The following is an 18,976-nucleotide window of genomic DNA, read 5'->3' on the forward strand; positions in this document are numbered from 1 at the left end:
GGGGGGGTTTTCTTTCAGATTAAAAAATAAAATGGTAAGTTCTCTTCTCTAATAAAATTTAATTTGAACATGTCTCTTGAATTGACATTTTGGAATCTCTGATAGGAAGAAATCAAGGAGGAAGGTCACGTGATTATAATTTATATATGCAGCTATCCTGTTTCTTCTGCTGTTTGATCCGATGCATGATCATTTCAACAGCTCTTATATTCCTACCTCTCATTCTATAAAGTGCTAAAACTAGATTACTAATAATTTGCATTTATAATTTATGAAAAAAGTCATTACCTTGGATTTGGTATTTCTCCAAGAATTTCATCTAATTTGTCAATGAAGTTAATAAAATTAGACAATCCTTTTACATGTGTCATTAAAGGATCAGATGGTGACGGTGCATATCCTTTCCCTCCGAGTTCTATCGTTCTAATAAATGATGTGGCCACCTATGAGTCAAAACAAATGATTTAGTTACATCTAGGGATTTAATTAGTTACCATTTATAGTTATATTTATATAATTCTTGGAATATTGGCAAAGTGAAACATTTCTTATGACTCATGCCACACTTTGACTCAGAAGCAAGTAATCAAGTAAAACAGGTGCCATACAGATTCATGCCATGATGATGGCCATGGACACAGAGATGAGAAACTGGGTTAGGGTCAAGTCAAGGGCATAAGAACATATCATAAGTCACATCATTGGCTATAAAGAATTAGTGCATGGATACATACATTGAATACTGGCTACTAGAATTATTAAATGGTAAAAGTTTTAAATGACTACTTTGTTAATAAATTAAGGTTGGGCAATCAATTCAGCTCTTCTAAGTCTTGGATATTTTTTATATATAAAATGAAGATTTCAATAGATATCCACTAAGTCTTATCTAGACTTCATATTCTAGTATTATTCAATAATGGATAATCATAAGATCTTGCCTTACAATGGTGGTGGCTATACATAATAGCATCTCCATCAAAAATGAAATGTTTTAAAGTAGCATTTTCCAAAGTCTATCCACAAAAGGATAAATTCTATGAAATGTTTATAATGGGGAGAAAATTCCATGGTCAAGTAGCAATGGAAACAACAGATTAAACAAGTTTAACTTCAGTAGATTTCTTTATAGCAGGACTTTTCAGACTTCTTGATACATAAACATATATTACATATACCCAATAAAGGCATACAAAATTTCCAAACATGTTGTCCTTGGAAACATTTATTCAAAGAACATATAAGAGGGACTGTTTTTAAAAATTACTAATGAGGTACCAATATTTTATATACTTGTACTTTCACAATATAGGCTTTCCCCCCTCAGGTGTGGTCATCACAGTTTTCCAATCACCAAAGCAACCGCAGTCCCCCATCCTAATCCACATTGCACTCCTTCTCCCCTTTTAACAGGGAATTTTTTGCCTTTGAGAATAACTGTTCCAGAAAATTTAACACAGCCAGCTAACAGTCTACACAGCACATGCAGGGAACTGCTGCTTTGGAAAAATTCTTCCTTATCAAATTTAAAGGCTACAGTAAAAAATTAAAGTAACATAGATTTTCAAATACAGAGTTAGAACATACACAATTTAAAAGTTGATTTATGATAGGTACAAGAATTATTCATTATGTACATAGAATCTTGAAAAATCTGGAAATGTAACATGGCCATACCAAAAAGATAGACATTTGCTTCTCTCGAGCTGCATGCTTCAAATCGGTGAAGGCTTCTGTTCCAAGTCCTCTCTCAGGAATATTGAGAATATGAGCCAGAGCCAGGTCATTCTTTGAATTCACTAGTAGGTTTAGGTAAGAGTAGATAATTTTCCTTGCTAGTAACTGTACCTATATAATAAGACATTGATATTTTCTTCAGTGAAGTTGTTCTAAATCCATAATAATCTGTATCATAGGCAGTAAAAATACATACAATCACTCAATGACAGTATCTCATTTAACTATCTGGGAAAAGATAAATACTTTATAAACCAAAAGTTTGTGTTAGACAGCCAACAAATTCTTGCTCATGAGACCAACTTTCTGCCAGTGAGAATATATATGAGTAAATCTAAACTATTATAATTGTTTAAAAATGGTTTTCAGAAAAATCCTATAAAAAAATTCCAATTCTTTATTTTTCAAAAAGCCTAATCTTATTTCCCCGTAGCCTTTTGCTACAAAATAATAGCCAATAATGGAACCTCCTAGCACTTCAGGCATAGGCCTGCAGGCTCTATTTGGTCCTAGATCTACAACCCTTATAGAACTTAAAATAAGGGCTGAAGTTAAATAGCTAATCTTTTTAGAATTATTAGATACTGACTTTGACAATACCAAATAATCAATTAAGGACTAAAATAAAGAGATTTAAGCAAGTAACAAGAAATAGTTCATGCTGATATTAATTCATCTCACACAAAGCTATAAATCATTTAAGCACAAGATAAATAATATTTGGAAGAACTTCATGTGGGTATTAGTTCTTTCATAAATATTGTCCTCCACACCAAAATGATAAATTAGGGCATTCAATGATCATTTTCTTAAAATTACTCATATCTGGGCTCTCCCTGGTGGCGCAACGGATTAAAGCACCGCATTATGAAGCTCTCAGAAGCCACTGCAGCACGAATTGGATCCCCACCAGGGAGCTGACCCACATGGTGTGGCAGACCTCTACTGACCCACCCACTGCTCCCCTCAGCAGTGTGCTTCCTCAGTCTGCCTGTTCTGCTCCCCACTCTGTCTCTGGTAAATCCTCTCACCCACCATACCTCTGCCTTGTCCCCCAGTTCTATAAGCATAAATAAATAAATCTTTTAAAAAAATTACTTATACCTATTCAAGGCCTTGCAACATCTAGTATTAAAGGAAAAATGACCATGTGAACTTCCACAGATTACAACTATAAAATATTTGGGAAAATTAAAAAGACAAACATGTAAAGATATTTGAAGTATCTAAAAAGCAGATACAAGCTGGAGAGGATTTAATTATAAAAGAGCTGCAACAAGAAGTGTAAGAATTACAAGTTTGTAGTTATTTAAGGTCCCACAACTTCTTATAATAAGGAAAAACAATACTGTGGGCCTCCACAGATAACAAAAACAATACATTAAATAAAAATTTCAAAATGTTATTTTAAAATACTAGAAAATATTTAGAATATAACATAAATGCAGTGAAAGAGTATGAATGAAGCTAGTAATTTACTAGCTCAGAGGTACAGAAAACAGAAGTAACTAAACAAAAATGTCAGAGATGAGAATTTAGTGCTGGGAAAGAAAGCAGCTAAAATTTTTAAGGGGGAAATCCTGGAAACAACTGAGAGCATAGGTAGTCAAAATCCCTGACACCTCAACTATGCAAGTGAAAGGGACATTCCAGGGAGTCCATTAAAAGCACAAGCACTAAGATATATATTCTAAAAAGAAAGATTGAGCAATGGGGAATCAGAGGCACAAAATTGAATTTTTTTAAAATACATTTCAAAGCTGCATAGTTTAAGTAAGCTGAACAGACTTGAAGTGTCAAGTGTACAGGCCTGTACAACTAGAATTCAAGAAAATTCCAAGAAAAATGGAAACCACAAGATAAACTCCATCTCTCTTCAAATCCAAGTCTGGCATGCAGAGGGGAGACTTACAAAATCCAAGCTAGGAAAAAAGGAGGAAAAAAAAGAGCAAAAAGAAGTTATGACAACATCCAAACATCCACAATGAAACATATCACCAATAAAACAAAGTAAGAAGTGGAATTCATCCAATATTCCTCAGAAGAACATGACAAAAACCAGACTCACTATAAAATATGATCCATAATATTCAGTTTTCATCCAAAAATTTGAATCAGTCAGGTAGACTCAAGAGAAAAAGTAATCAATAAAAACTGTCACCAAACGGACTTAGATATAAGACTTTAGCAGGCAAAATGTCAAGGCAGTTACTACAAATATGTTGAAAGAACTGAGAGAAAAAAGATTTGATGAAAACACATTATAAATAAATGAACAAGTGAAACAATAAAGTGAGCAATATAAAGAATAGTAAATTCTAGAGATGAAAATACAGTAACAGACAAATTTGTTGGATAAGCTCAACAGCAAATTGGAGAAAATACCAGGAAACTTAAAGATGTACAAATAGAAATCACCAACTCTGAAAAATAAGGGGAAAAAATGAAGGAACTGAAGTGACCTGTGAGACAACTTAGAGAGGTCCAACATGCATGTAATTGGAATCTCTGCATAGATGTGAAAGGAACAGGGGAAAAAATTTGACAAAATTATGGTGAAAACACCCCAAATATGGTAGAAACCATTAATTGACCCCAGGAGTCACTCAAGTAGGAAAAACACAAAGAAATTATATGATGTACATTTCTTATCACCAAGGATACATTCTGAGAAAAGCATCATGTATAATTTCATTATTATTCAAATGTCACAGAATAATTACAGAAATATGGATAGATAAGTCTACTACACACCTAGGATATATGATGTCACCACTGTGTGTGTGTGTGTGTGTGTGTGCGCGCGCGCGCGCACTCTGTAGTTAACTGAAACATTAAACAACACATAACTATATACATTCTAATCAAATTTAGGAGCCATAGATGTGAGAAAAATTTGAAAGCAGCTAGAACAAACAGACATATTACATGCTGGGATGGCAAGGATAAAGTATCAAAGCTGGAAGACAGTAGAACAACATATTAAATATGCTAAGAAATGACCCTTAAAATTACTGTACAATTTTTAAAAAGCAGATAGCATAGTATTTGCAAAGGAACAGACTCACAGAGCATGGAATAGTATAGAATCCAGAAAGAGACCCATACAAATATTACCTTTTCAGAGAGGTATCCTGATTTTGCAGCTAAAACTAGTCATTCACACACACACACACATACAAAGTAGTCAATCACATTCTCACTTTTCTATCACCCTATTTAGCTCTCTGCGGAGATCTTAATTCTTCTTGACACTTTCTTTCTTAATCTTTCTACTACCTTACGAGTCCCATGAGAGGAAATGACGTATGCTTAGCACCTAGAATGACCAGCACAACAGTTGGTAATTGATCCATTTTTTGTTAAAAGGGGTAATTTTTTTCCAGTGGTGAATAATAGAAAAATTGACACACATTTGACCCTTTTGTAATTTCAAGGTTGAAATTCTATTAATAAAAATAAGCACTCAGGTTTTCATTAAATTATCATAGGGGGAAAAAAAACTATTGCACAGCTGAATTAAAATAATCGTTAACACTGGTTGGTCCCAAAATTGTATAAAACAAGATAGAACAGTTTTCTGCTTACATTTCAAATGTTATTTTATCTTCTCCACAATCACAATACTTCCTGTGACTCTATAATACAAAAATTTCCATTTAAAAAAAAAAGTTTCATTTTAACTTTACAGGGCAAGGTCTCTAAAAGGCATGAATTTTTTTCTTTAGCACATTTGGGAAAAGTAACAAAATTTGCCAAAAATCAAAGCAGAGGAAAAGTGACATTTATATCAGGAAGTTTTAAACTTTTCTACTTAATACCACCTCTCTCTCACTGTGCTGCTACTGTCCACAAAGAATGATGTTTTACCAGTACCTATATTCCTTATTGCATACAAAACCAGGGCTTTAACTCCTACATCTAAACTTGCTCCTTAAGGCTAGGAAATTCTGTCCTGACCTGTAATGCATGGCAGATATTAAGGGAAAACATCTTGGAGTCCTAACTCTGGCTGCTATTGGAAATCTCTACCTATTATTATGGTCAGATAACATGGCAGTTACGGTTTCCCTGTTGTTGTATTTGTAAGTGGGTTTTAAAGAGGCTCTTTGGAAAAGTCCACATAAATACAGTCCTGAGGTCCAGAAACAAGGGCTTAAATTGAAAAATCCACAAGATTGAAGCTTTTTACCAAGATACCAAAACTAGAGATACTGTTCTATTTGTTTAACAAACTGATTCTCTCTGTGCCACAAAGTATTTGCAGTGTTTGTTTAGAAACTGAACAACTGTATTTAAGTTTTCTGACAACTCTAGGATTGTTTTCCTACCCTTAATTACTGAAGTGCAGATATTCTCTCAATTTGTAAAAAAAAAAAAAAATCCGTTTTTCTGATTTTTAATAGATTTTAACATGTTAATAATATAAATGGGGATTTTTTATTTTCTTTGCCAACACATCATTTCTTATATATAATGACCAAAAGAAAAAGAGACTAAAACATAGCAGAAATTTTACTTAACTGGTGACTTTCTTTTGGGAACTTTCTTTTTTAACTTTAAAACTTTAGAATCTCTAAAGCATTAGTTTAATATCTAGGGAAAGTAAGATAAAGTAAGGAAACAACACTGTTCCTCAAACTCATTCCATTCATCTGCTTGAGGACTCAGGTTGAATCGATAGCACATCTGGTGCAATGCATCTTTGCAGGGCTTCCATCCAAAAACTCACTTCAGAATTTTAATAGAAATATATTTACTTCAAAAGATACTTTGTTAAAAGAAAAATTAATAACCTACAAGTAGCAGAAAAATGACTGAAGATGGCTGCTACCTTAATAGTCCCCATGAAGCCAAATCCATCATTTAGGTAATAGATTAAAATTATCTTAGCAAATGACATCTAAGAAGGCCAAAGAGAAAGAGGAAGAGGACTAATATAAGGGAACTATCATTTTTTACATGAGAAAACTATATGATTACAATGAAGATGCACCAGTTTCTACATATATATTATAATCCTTTGTCATGACTATTCCTTTAAGATAATCTTTTAGATCTGTAAGCAAAATTCTAAAAGGTTGTATCAAATTTTTTTATAACAAAATAGCCTTTTATATATGAAATTAGCTCATTCCTCTTAGTTAAAGTCACTCTAACAATTGTTTGCTTCCATTAGAGCCTGCGAGATATGATCAAGGAGAAAAGATCTGTAAGTGATCTTCATGTACGAATGTATTCCTGAAGCCACCAAGAAAAAATCAGGGTTTTGTCAAGATGGAGGACAGGAGGGAAAAATGGAGACTGTTTAAATTAAAAAAGTAATAGTAAGGGCTCTCTCTGGTGGCGCAACAGGTTAAAGCACAGCATTATGAAGGTCTCCAAAAGTTACTGCAGCATGAGTTCCATCCCCAGCCAGGGAGCTGACCCACCTGGCCCACATGGCGTGACAGACCTCTTCTGACCCGCCCACTGCTCCCCTCAAGAGTGTACTTTGTCCATCTGCCTGTTCTGCTCCCCACTCTGTCTCTGGTGAATCCTCTCACCCACCACACCTATGGCCTGTACCCCAGTTCTGTAAGCATAAATAAAACAAATCTCAAAAAAAAAAAAAGTAATAGTAAGAAAGATAAAATAGTGACAAATTACTAACAGGGACCAAATCTGGGCAGGGAACATTGAAAGGTCAGTTTGGGATATTGTCTTACACCAGAAAAGAAGGAAGCGCACAAAAAGACAAGTAGCATCTAGAAAAAAAGACATAGGAAGTCAGAGTGAAAGGCCACCAAGTGAAACAATTAAATAGTGACCCTACCATTTTGAGATACCTGTACTTCAATCCAGTAGATAAGTAGATAAGATAAAGCTCTTTACCCAGAAATAGAACTTAATTAATATAAAGACATGATAAATGTTAGAAACTCACCACCATGCAAACCCTACTGAAAGCATTGATACAATGTACAACATGTTTAAAACCATTGGTGGAATTGTTGGGGAATAGAACATTTCATACAATTTCAAAGTATCACACACATGTCTTTGATGACAGCCAAAGGAAAACTACATCTGTATATTAGAGAGACCTGGTAACTCAGGACTTAAGTTTGCATCTTCTGATAGGATACAAAATGAAATATTCAACACCAGTTATAAAGCATTTGCTACAATTTTTTCAATTGTACATATCCTCTCAGAAGCAAAGTCTTTAAAACAGTAATTTGTGATGTTCACCAGAGCCTTAAGAGCTCTAGTAATCTGGACATTCATTTCTTTTTCTGATACTTCGAATGATACCTACTTTTATACAGTTCTTAACTATCTTGGCTCAAAACAATAAAAAACTGATGATCATGTTTGCCAATATCTAATATATTACTTTTTGCAAATATAATACTTACATGAATTTTAAAAATTAAATAACTATAATGTACAATCAAATACATAGTGATGTGAAGAGGACCAAATCCTGCTTTAATTTACTCACAACTTATCAGTACCTTTTTGTTATCCTGACTGTGTTCACTAGTTGGGGATGCTGGCACAAACACATCAGTTTTGTCATCTGCTGCATACTGTTTGCCAATCAGAAAATCCAGTAGTTGACTCTGTAGAAAATACAGAATATTATTAATAAAATGACATACCACTTCTGAAAAGTATTTCGCATCTTGCAGTAGTCACTGACATTCTTGTGAACCTAATCTTTTGCATTCTGACAAAAGCATATATGAAATCAAACTTCCTAATAATCTGTTTCAATGTACTCAGAGGATTTGACAACTTCAGAGTTAAAAATGACCTTAGATGTAATGAGCATTTAATTGGATGGTTTAACTCATAGCAGTACCATAAAAGACCAGGGGAGGAAAAAAAAAAAACAATGAACAACTATATATCAGAGACATTTTATGGGGGTGGAGTGGGGAAGGGGAGATGGAAAAGGCACAAAATGATGTAAAAATAAACTATTGTAAAATTTTTTTAAAAAGAATGTAATGACTATTTAATTTTTATGGAAGATGAAAATCAAAGACAAAGAGGAGTCTTACTTCAAGCCCACAATAATGTCTAAACACACAACTCAAACAAGATTGATTCCAAGAAGAAAATAACACATAAAGAGATAGTTGCTTTCATCCTGCCACATTACTCAACTTCTCCACATTATTTTTGCTAAAGGACTCAAAATTATATAGGTACACATACACACAGTTCCTGATGAGTAAATCTAAAGGGGAGGTACAAACTGAATTAGCAAAATTCAACAAGATTACCATCCACTTTCTTCTCAGCTATTGCAACATTATAATTACAATAGCTCACCATATACACTTCTTCAACAACAACAGAGCTTATGTGTTCAACAGCAACAGAGTAACAGAGCTACTGATATAAGCCACTGCTCATAAAGAAAAAGAAAATAACTAGGGAGACTTTCCATAATACATACAATCTTTCAATCTCAAAATTCAAGATTACCAAAAAAATGACTTATTACTTTCTATAATAATTTATTAAATTCTGAATAGAATTAATTCTCACACTGTGGTTCCTATATTTTCAAAAGAGGTATTGAAAACAAAGATTGTCTTTTTTAAAAACACCATTTCATTAAAAAAAATTTTGGAGAATATTACCTCTGGTTAAACTATTTTCATATTTAACTACAGATAAAGTATATTACTTTAAATCAGTGTATCTTAAATCATGGTCTAAGGATTCCTAAGGTCCCTAATACACACTTAGGGATCCCAGGAAGAATACTTTTACCCAACGATGTACCAACATGAAATCATATTTTCTTGAGATACTTTAATCAAAGCAACATATATCCAATAGAAGCAGATAATACTCTCATTGGCTTATCAGAAGATTCTCTTTGTTGTTCCTACAATCCAGTGAATGCTATGTTCTATTACCCTCTCTAAATCAACTATGTGAAAATGAACCAAAATGATCTCCACAAACAAGCAATGAAAAAAAACTCACTTCTCTCAAGCATCCTTACCAGAGTGTGGAAGAAGATGTGTGGTATGCATGTACAGGTATGCTGTGTTTTGAGAAAGTTACAATAAGGCAAAGGTTTTCATGATAGCAGAGTGAAGTAAAGACAGCAAACTGCCTGCTTTGTCCTTAGTAACAGGACTTTAGTTTTTATTTTGTATATTGCTACTAATTTTTCCATATTCCCTAGCACCTTGGTATGAGCATGTGACTAAGCTTTGGGCAAACAGTAGGAAGCAAAACGACTGATAACTCTTTAAAAAGAAAAGATTAGAGCTGTTCTCCCTTACTCCTTTGTGCGCCAAGGAATGCTGATGTAATGTCTGGGGCGCCAACAGTTATCTTAAACCACAGATGAGTGGTAGAGGTCAAGAACAAAGAGAGCAGAATGACAAAAAACAAAAACAAAAAACAACCTTATGTCTCCAATAACCATGGAGCTGTAACCTCAGTCCCAGGTGCTTACCTGAAGACTTACCTTAAGCCACTGTTACTATAGTTTAATACTACTGTACTGTAGTAAGAAAAAATACTTACATTTCAACCAAATAACACAAGTTGAACAAAATTTACCACCACAAAATTTCTTTCAAGTAATGACTAGCTAAATTATCAATTCTTAAAGATTTATTTTTTTATTTACTCATACATACAAGAATTGGGGTGTAGGTCAGAGGTGCCAAGGGTGAAAGGATTCTGGGGAGCAAAACAGGTGAATCTCCTGATTCACCAGAGACAGACCGAGAAAGGGGGTCAGAACAGGTGAATCTATTGAAAACCATTGCTGAGGGGAGCAGCAGGTGAGATGATGAGGGCACTGCACCATGTGGGTCAGCTCCCCCCCTGCCCGGGGATCGAACTCATGCCACTGTAGTTGGCGATAGCTTGACAGACTGAGATCAAACCCCTTGCACCACCAGGGAGCCGGTTAAATTTTCTATTCTTAACAGAATCCAGTAACATTATCAAGTTACTATAAATGCTGATACTGTAGCTTAAAATAAAAATGAATCTGGCTGAATTTTAATTTAAGACAGAATTATTTTTAAAAATACTTACTGAGGATATGTTGATACTATTTTCACAACTAGAAGACAAAGCACTACATTTTTTGTAGACATCAATCAGATCTAACATGTTACTGTTCTTTAAGAAATCATCGTAAGTCCTCCTAATGTTCTCATAATTGTCCGTCATTTCCATATCTTCAGCTAGTAAGTTCAATTTCTCATGTAGCAAATACTTCCACGTTAATAAGACATCACTGAGAGAAACTGTAAAGTCTCCAATGAGCTGAAAGAGACAATAAAAAGATAATGTTGGGTGCCAGAATGTTCACTGACTTATAATTGACAAGTACAAATTGATTATTACAATAAAATATTTAGTATATTGAATTCCTGTGATTTGAAAGAACATCCAAGTTTAGCTATAGGATAATTTTAAAGTGAGATTTAAAAGAAAAAGATTTGATGAATTCATAAAATATGAACTACATTGTTTTGCACATGATAAAGTTGGCAAATATAGTCATCATCTTATTTTACAAACTGGGGGGGTGAGTGCTCAGTGAGCTCCTCTTAAGTACTATTGATTACGGAAACATTTGATCCTGTTAATATTTAATTCTTTTTAGTTCTTTCAGCTGATGTATTTTTAATCTCTTCTTTAAAAGTGGTCAGTGCTGTAGTAATTCCCACATGCCATGCTATTTCAAGTTAGTCTGAAAGATCATAAAGATGATAAAGATTAAATTTTTTAATGTTTCATTTCATTATCAGAAAAATCAAAATACCAATCAAAACTTTGGGTCACAGAAGAATTTTGATTCTTCCCTTTCATGGACATGTAAGACAACAATAAATAAGTGCTAAAATGCCACCATCAAGTTTCTCTCTGTAAGTTGTCATATATTACTATATTACTAATCAGGCAAAATTGTTCTCTTCTTTTCTTCACTATCCACCTGATAAATTATCTCACTGGATAATTTTGAAAGCTCTTTTTTATAATTGCTTACACTGTGCTCTCACTTTAGTATCCCAGATATTAATAATGGCATCCTCTAAAAAATAACAACTGTAATTCACCGAAAAATTTCTAACTACTCCTTTCCAATGCAGCGTATGTAACAGATATTCTTAGGGACCCACACATAGTATTGTGAAATGTAGTATGCTGTTCTTAGCCACAGTTAAATTCTGTCAATATATTAGCAGTTTCTATAACACCAAGATCTGTGCATTAGTTGCATTTTAACAGAACTATAATTCACTGGAATTAGATTTAACACCATTGCTAGTCAATGAAGAAAAAATAGCGGAAAAAAAGAGCCAAATAATATAAAACTTTCTATGTACTTGACTCCTCTAATTCACATACTTTTAAATTTTATAATAATCAGCCGAATTTTCTAATTACATCCAAATTTAAGGCAAGATGTCTAAGATATCTAAAAATAATGAACACTTTATTCATCTTTATTGAGGCAACAAAGAAAATTATCCTCATTGTCCTTAGAGAAGGGACCTGTGATATAATCATGAAAATTAATCCTATTTCATGGAACTAGTTCAATAAACAACAAAAAAAAAATCAGTAACTTTCAAATCTTGGAGCCATAACCCAAGTAAAAGTCAAATTTATTTCTCACATTGCATCAAAAAGTATAAGCTTTACTTCCCAGTCCCAAAAAGGTTATAGACCATAAAATTTCCAATGATATTTAAGTAAAATCCCATTATTTGGAGTTTCAAAACTCAATTGTGTTATCTCAAAAACTACTTTGGTATACTATCCTTCACGTTAAAAATATATTTTTTCTAAAGTAAATGTATAACTTCGTCTCATCCTGTTGACTATAACTAGTTAAAGTAAAACTTCGCAAGCTCTTGATCTAGTGAGAAAAAGTTTTGACTAGATTAAACAGTGTTTATACTGGGATTGTAAAAACATTCTAAATCCAAATAAAAATGTACTCCAGATATCAGTTTTCATGATCAGGTGCTCACCATGACAACATATTCTATTATTCAAACCAGTAATAACTGATTGAGAGAGTCTGTGGTCAAATCAGAAAATGTTTTGCTAGGAAAACATGCCAGCTGGCTAATATTTGAAGGAAGTTCAAAATGTTCAATGCTTTAATTCTCTGATGGACATAAGAAGGATTATATTTCATAAGAATAGAATGAGAAAAAGTGAGTTATACTTCAGTACACTTGTACTTTACAGATTTTAGCAAAGCTATTTTTTATAATAATTCAAAATATTAAATTAACTTTATATTTTTAATTAACTGGATTTTTTGTTACAAAAATAGTTGGTCTGCTTAATAGCATTCACTGGCTATGTGAATTTGGGTAAAATACAGAAATTCAGGGTAAAATTCCTGTAAATCAGTTTCCATGGTTAAAAAATGAGAATATATAAATTAAAAAACAGCTGATATATAATGAACAAAACTCCCAGTTTTCTTTCTTTTTTTATTCAAAGTCATATAGTTGTTTGTTTACTGGGGAGAGGGTAGTAAATAATACAATATTAAAAATTATCTCTTCTTATTTGTTATGTCATTGATAGGTCACTTTGAAACTTGAAGGTCAACCACAGGGGCTGATTTCTGTCCATGAAGTTATGAAATATTCTTGTTTTATCCAATGGAACATTTGCAACCTTTTAGGCTAGTTATGTGAAAAATAGTCTTATAACTTGATGCCAACAGATTCAAACCATGAAGCCAATTTCAAAGAAAAGAAAAGCTAAAAAAAATTTCATATCCTAATCAAGTCACACATATTTGCCATCTAATGAAGTCAGTAGTCCTATTCTCCAGTAGGTTAAATCTTTAGCAGTATAAAACTATTAGGGTGGTGTCACACTATTCCTGCTAAAAAGATTTTCCCCACCTATCAAAAAACCTAAAACTCAAAATTCAAAGAATATTTACTTCCCTCCTTCCCCCAACCAAGCAGTTAAGAAAAAAAGCATGACATTGCATAGACTAACCAAGTATTCGAAAGTTTTATTGTTGTAAAATTCCATTGTAAGGACTATACTTTAGGGAACTTCCCAGAATTGAACACTTAGCCAGAGTTCATTAAAAAAAAAAAAAAAAAAAAAAAAACAGAAACAGAAACAAAAAAACAGGTAAAAGGAAAACAGACAAACTAGGTCAATTTGCCCCATAGAAACTCTTCCTGCTCTAAAATATCCACAGGAGAAAGTAGAAAACTTTTTTAAGCATAACTTAGTGGTCAATAAGAGAAGGGAAACTACAAAAGGTCAAGACCGATGAGAAAGTGCCAGTATAGAAGGGTAAGCAAACAGTGGGGCCTGTGTTTCCCTGGTGTTAACTATGCCCAGGCACACAAGAACCTGGTTTTTATAAAACCTGAATAGAGCTTAGCAGGCAGTACTAAGCCCAGTAATAGTGGAAAGCTGGGTCAAATGGCCTCCCTTCCCACCCTACCATGAAGAAAGCCAGAGTCCTTTAAGGGCCACTGCTCTTAGTTTTGCACAGTAAAAAAAAAAAAAAAAGCTGCCTAGCAGAAAGCAATGAGATTTTTGAGGAAACCACAGTATTATACTTTACCTCTCTGGGTAATCTTCACTTAGATTTCTGCCTAATAATTAAGTTCTGCCAAGATAGTGTAGAGCAGTCATCTAACTTGGCAGAAAATTGGAGGTTTATTCCCTGAACAAGTTGAAGACAAGAGTAGCCTAATGAAAACCATAGGAATCACATGACAGTTTAGATTCTAAATTTCGACACTCCATTCAGGCACTCAACACATTGGCAGCTCCACTTTACACCAGTCATGAGGGAGGAAAGAAGACTCTTCTGAGGAAGCTGTGTCTCCAAAAAGGATATCCTAAAGATAGGGATTATCCTCAGAGGTTCCCTACCCAACTGAGCAAGTCAGATTAGGACAATAAGCCCTAACCCTGGACACAGAGCTTCCAATAAGAATTTTAGTGCTCCACTTAAGTATACATGAATGGCCAAGAACCATCATGAACAAAGTCTCTAAAAGAAAATTCCTTTCCAAAGAAAAAACTAACAAAAACAAGAACTTGGAGGAAACATTACGCAAAGAGAGGAAAACTTCATCAAAATAGTACTAATATTGTCAGAAAGGAGTATATCCTTGAAACAAGAACAGGATAAATTTTTAAAGAGAAAGAACCAAACATAGTTCTTGGAAATAAAGAAGATAATAGAAAATCCAGGAATTACTAAATTCAAAAACTAGTAAATATTGAATACCTTATTGAATAATTGTTTGGAAGAAAAGTAAAAAAGATGAACAGATAAATAAAGTGATATACTGAGACAAAGGAATATTATTCACCGCTATAAATAAATGAACTATCAGCACATGAAAAGACACAGAAGAAACAAGTGCCTACTACTAGTGACAATCAGGAAGGTTGTACAGTATGTGACTCCAACGCCACTACATCTGGAAAAAGGCAAAATGATGGCGACAGTACATTAATCAGTGGTTGCAAAGGTTAAAGAAAAAGAAAGATGAACAGGTGGGGCACAGAGAATTTTTAGGGTGATGAAACTATTCTGTATAATACTGTAACGGTATCTCCATGCCATTATACGTTTGTCAAAACTTGTTAAATGTGCAACACAGAAAGTATTTAGGGATAAAGACCCAGGATATTCTGCTAGGTAACTATCAAATGGTTAGCAATGAGTAACAGTAATACACAACTGCCAGCCACCACCACAACTCCTGCTACACTGGTCCTTGTGCGTTTCCTCAAACTCAGTCTGCATCATGTACCTCTTCTTATAATCATAATTTATAATGATGTATGGTTCTCTACTTAATGACTACCTCACCTACCAGGCAAAAAGAATTCTAACTTACCACAAAATCTGGCACTTAGTTGTAAGAGTGGGGAGAGAGGGGTAGGAAGAAAGGGAAGCCAAGTCTGCTGAAGAGAAGAAGAGGAGAAAACATTCATATTAACAGCTATATTGGCCTCCTTGTTCCTTGAACTTGCCAGGCATATGCCTGTGTTCCTTGTGTTCCTTGTGCCTGGTAGGCGCTATCTACAAAGAGCCTCATAAGGAACTCCTTCTTCCTTCCTTTAACTCTGTGTTCAAGTGGCACTTTGTAGATGAGTTCTTCCTTAACCAGCCTGTTTAAAATGGGAAGACCTGCACGTCAACACCCTTAGTCATACTTGCTTTATTTTTCTCTATAGCACTTACTATAGGCTACAGTACTAGATAACTGATTTATTGGAAAATTATCTGTCTCCCTATAAGATTAACATTAAGAGCAGGGAATTCCTTCAATGCTATATTCTTAATACTTAGAGTAAGCCTAGTATATAGTGAGATGCAGTAATAACTATTTGTTAAAATGTAGTGTGACTGACTACATACAAAAAGACAGAATTTTGTCAAAATCTTGTGTTCAAAGTCTTAATATACATTGTATTAAATGTGCAAAACTACCATTACCCACATACGGAAGGACTACTTTCACGGTGTTAAAATGGTCTTCCATTTTCAAAACGATGCTTCTAGGTAACTACTTTTCCCCAATGTTCTTATTTGCCAAAATGAGACAGGGTCATATCTGTCAGTCTATTATTTTTAATAAATTGTATTAAGCATTATAAAAACCTAGAAGCATTGGGACTAATGGTAAATTGGATTAAAAATCTCATCAGAATGTCATTTCACTCTCTAGCTCAACAGACCCATTTAAAAACACAGTCCCACCTTCAAATATCTTGTATTGTCAAGCCTCTTCATATCATCCTGATTCTGATCCTTGGTGCTTCTTATGTATGGACATTCCTCTTCCTTAGTTCTCTCTTCAAATTCTTCCTTTTTAAAGACTTCTCTTCCTTTGTATACCAAGAAGCCATTCCTTACTACTCCCATCTACATTCATCTTTCTCTCATCTGAACATCTCTAGTCCTTTAAGTACAGCTTCTTCCAAATACTAGTTCATCCCAAACTAATCCTGTAAGAATCACTTTGGGAAGATTAAGAAAAAGGCAACATCCAGGGTCAAAGTACAGATTAGGAGAGTGAGAATTTCCAAGACTGAGGAAAAGGAACCAGGAAAACGATTCTGAGCCACAGCCCAATTTAGGAATAAGCAGCCTATGTAAGTCTGAAATAAGTCATAAAATCCATTCATTATATTTAAATAAACACTTACCTTCTAGAACTCATTTAAAAGAGAAGGATAAAATGTCTTAATCAGAATAATCACAATAGTGGTGTGACCATCTGAAGACCTCAAATTAAATATCAGTATTTATGTCTTATGTTAGATCATTCATAGGAAGGCCTTAATTTTGAAATAAATCATTTCAAACACAATCACAATATTGTGACATAGGAATAGAGGCATTTGTGAAAATACTGTACTGATATTACCATAGGAAGGCATATATTCAAAGAAACTAATATACTTAAGTTAGCTCAAAAGGGACAGCAACCAAGTTCAACTTTAAAATGTTAACCTAAATGTAGTCTACAGACCTGTTTGTTGTTCTCCGCCATAGCAAGCTGCAATGCCAAGAGCATGGAGTCTGCACCACATACAGTAGTTCTCTCAGAGTTACAAAGAGTGTGCCAATTCCTTCTGAACTTTTTAATCATGTCCAACACAGGCTTCTGATTAAGTACAGACATCCTATTAAAGTAGGACAGAATGCAATGTTAAAAGCTTTATTTTAATTGGAAATTAACATTTAACATGTGTAAGCAAGCAGAGTTGCAGAAAAATAAGTAGTGAACAAGAGGTCATTTCATATTTACCAAGATTTCTTTTAATTAAATTTAGGAAAACAGAATAATACAATTTTTGCCCAATCATATTTTCCTATCCTTTAGTTTTCTTAAGTCCAATTTTTGAAATAACAAAATTTAACCTTGAATCTAAAAATTCATATAAAAGATGCGAGGTCTACAAACTTACAATTATAGACACAGATATAACTTATTAAAGCTATATATATATTTTTTTTTAAAGATTTATTTATTTGTGCATACAGAACTGGGGTACAGGCCAGAGGCTCAGGGGCGGCGAGAGGCTTCACCAGAGACAGAGTGGGGAACAGAACAGGCAGATCAACGAAGTACACTGCTGAGGGGAGCAGCGGGCGGGTCAGGAGAGGTCTGCCACGCCATGTGGTCTCCTCCGGGGCAGGCGGGAATCGAACTCATGCGGAAGCGGCTTTAGATTCTCAGTGCTGTGCTTTAACCCGCTGCGCCACCAGGGAGGGCCCTAAAGCTATATATTTTTTAAAAGAATTATTTATTCATACAGAACTGGGGTATAAGCCAGAGGTGTAGGGGTGGTGAGAGGCTTCACCAGAGACAGAGTTGTGGGGGGAGGAGAGGGGGAGGGCACAGGCAGAACAGGCAGACAGACAAAGTACACTGCTGAGGGGAGCAGCAGGCAGGTCAGGAGAGGCGCCATGTGGTCACCTCCTGGATGGGGGATGGAACTCACACTGAAGCGTCTGTGGCCAGCTTGCAGTGCTGTGTCCTAACCCATTGCACCACTAGGGAGGGAAGGCCTAAAGCTATATTTTTAAAATATTATTTTGAGATTTTTTTTAAAAAGTCAATTTTCTTCCTTTGCTGTTTTCCCAAAAGAGGTGTTCTGCTTCCACTCCTCTGAATCTATATCAGCCTTGTGACTCAATGTGACCAAGAGAATAGGATAACAATGACATCACAGGAGTTTAGAACTTGAAGCTCAAAAAGCTGGTACAGGAAAAGTTAATATGGCATGCCTGGGTACTATCCTTTCAAAGTCTGCTCATCCGATTGGCTCTTAAGTGGCATCTGGGAACTGGATTTCAGGAATAAAAGTGGCTCCTGTGCAAACATAACAACTTATTCCAAACACATGATAACTCTATGTTTAGTCCCCGCAGTAATAACTCTGGGCACTAAGTTGAGAAGAAGCTTCCCTGACATATGTCATTTCACAAGTGTTGTCCCAACTTGCTACTGTAGAATAAAGCATGTTCAGTGTGACTCCACTAACAAAAGGCTCTTAGAAGCCAGTGTCTGGTTACCCCGAGGCTTCTCTCTATGCATCTTCTCCCTTTATTGGCTTTTGCTTAGTCTATTTTTCTGTAGTAAATTACAGCTGTGAGTATATGTATGTTTATAAATATCTGCTGAGTTCTCTTAGAAAACCATCCAACCTGGGGTGGTCCTGGCCTTGC

General features: G+C 34.5%; 1 protein-coding gene across 1 annotated transcript in view; it reads right to left on the reverse strand.

Annotated features, from left to right (window-relative positions):
* Nucleotides 1–18,976, reverse strand: part of PARPBP (PARP1 binding protein) — a 38,393-nt gene that overhangs the window by 16,585 nt on the left and 2,832 nt on the right. The window contains exons 2-6 of the mRNA XM_004675750.2: nucleotides 17,274–17,427; nucleotides 10,804–11,037; nucleotides 8,238–8,345; nucleotides 1,678–1,848; nucleotides 289–443 (exon numbers count right to left, since the gene is read on the reverse strand). Of these exons, the coding sequence (XP_004675807.1) occupies nucleotides 289–443; nucleotides 1,678–1,848; nucleotides 8,238–8,345; nucleotides 10,804–11,037; nucleotides 17,274–17,426 (821 nt within the window). The 5' untranslated portion in view covers nucleotide 17,427. The remainder of the gene's footprint in view (nucleotides 1–288; nucleotides 444–1,677; nucleotides 1,849–8,237; nucleotides 8,346–10,803; nucleotides 11,038–17,273; nucleotides 17,428–18,976) is intronic.

Source organism: Condylura cristata, unplaced genomic scaffold (assembly GCF_000260355.1).
Source record: "Condylura cristata isolate star-nosed mole 26May11 unplaced genomic scaffold, ConCri1.0 scaffold00004, whole genome shotgun sequence".
Classification (NCBI taxonomy): domain Eukaryota; kingdom Metazoa; phylum Chordata; class Mammalia; order Eulipotyphla; family Talpidae; genus Condylura; species Condylura cristata.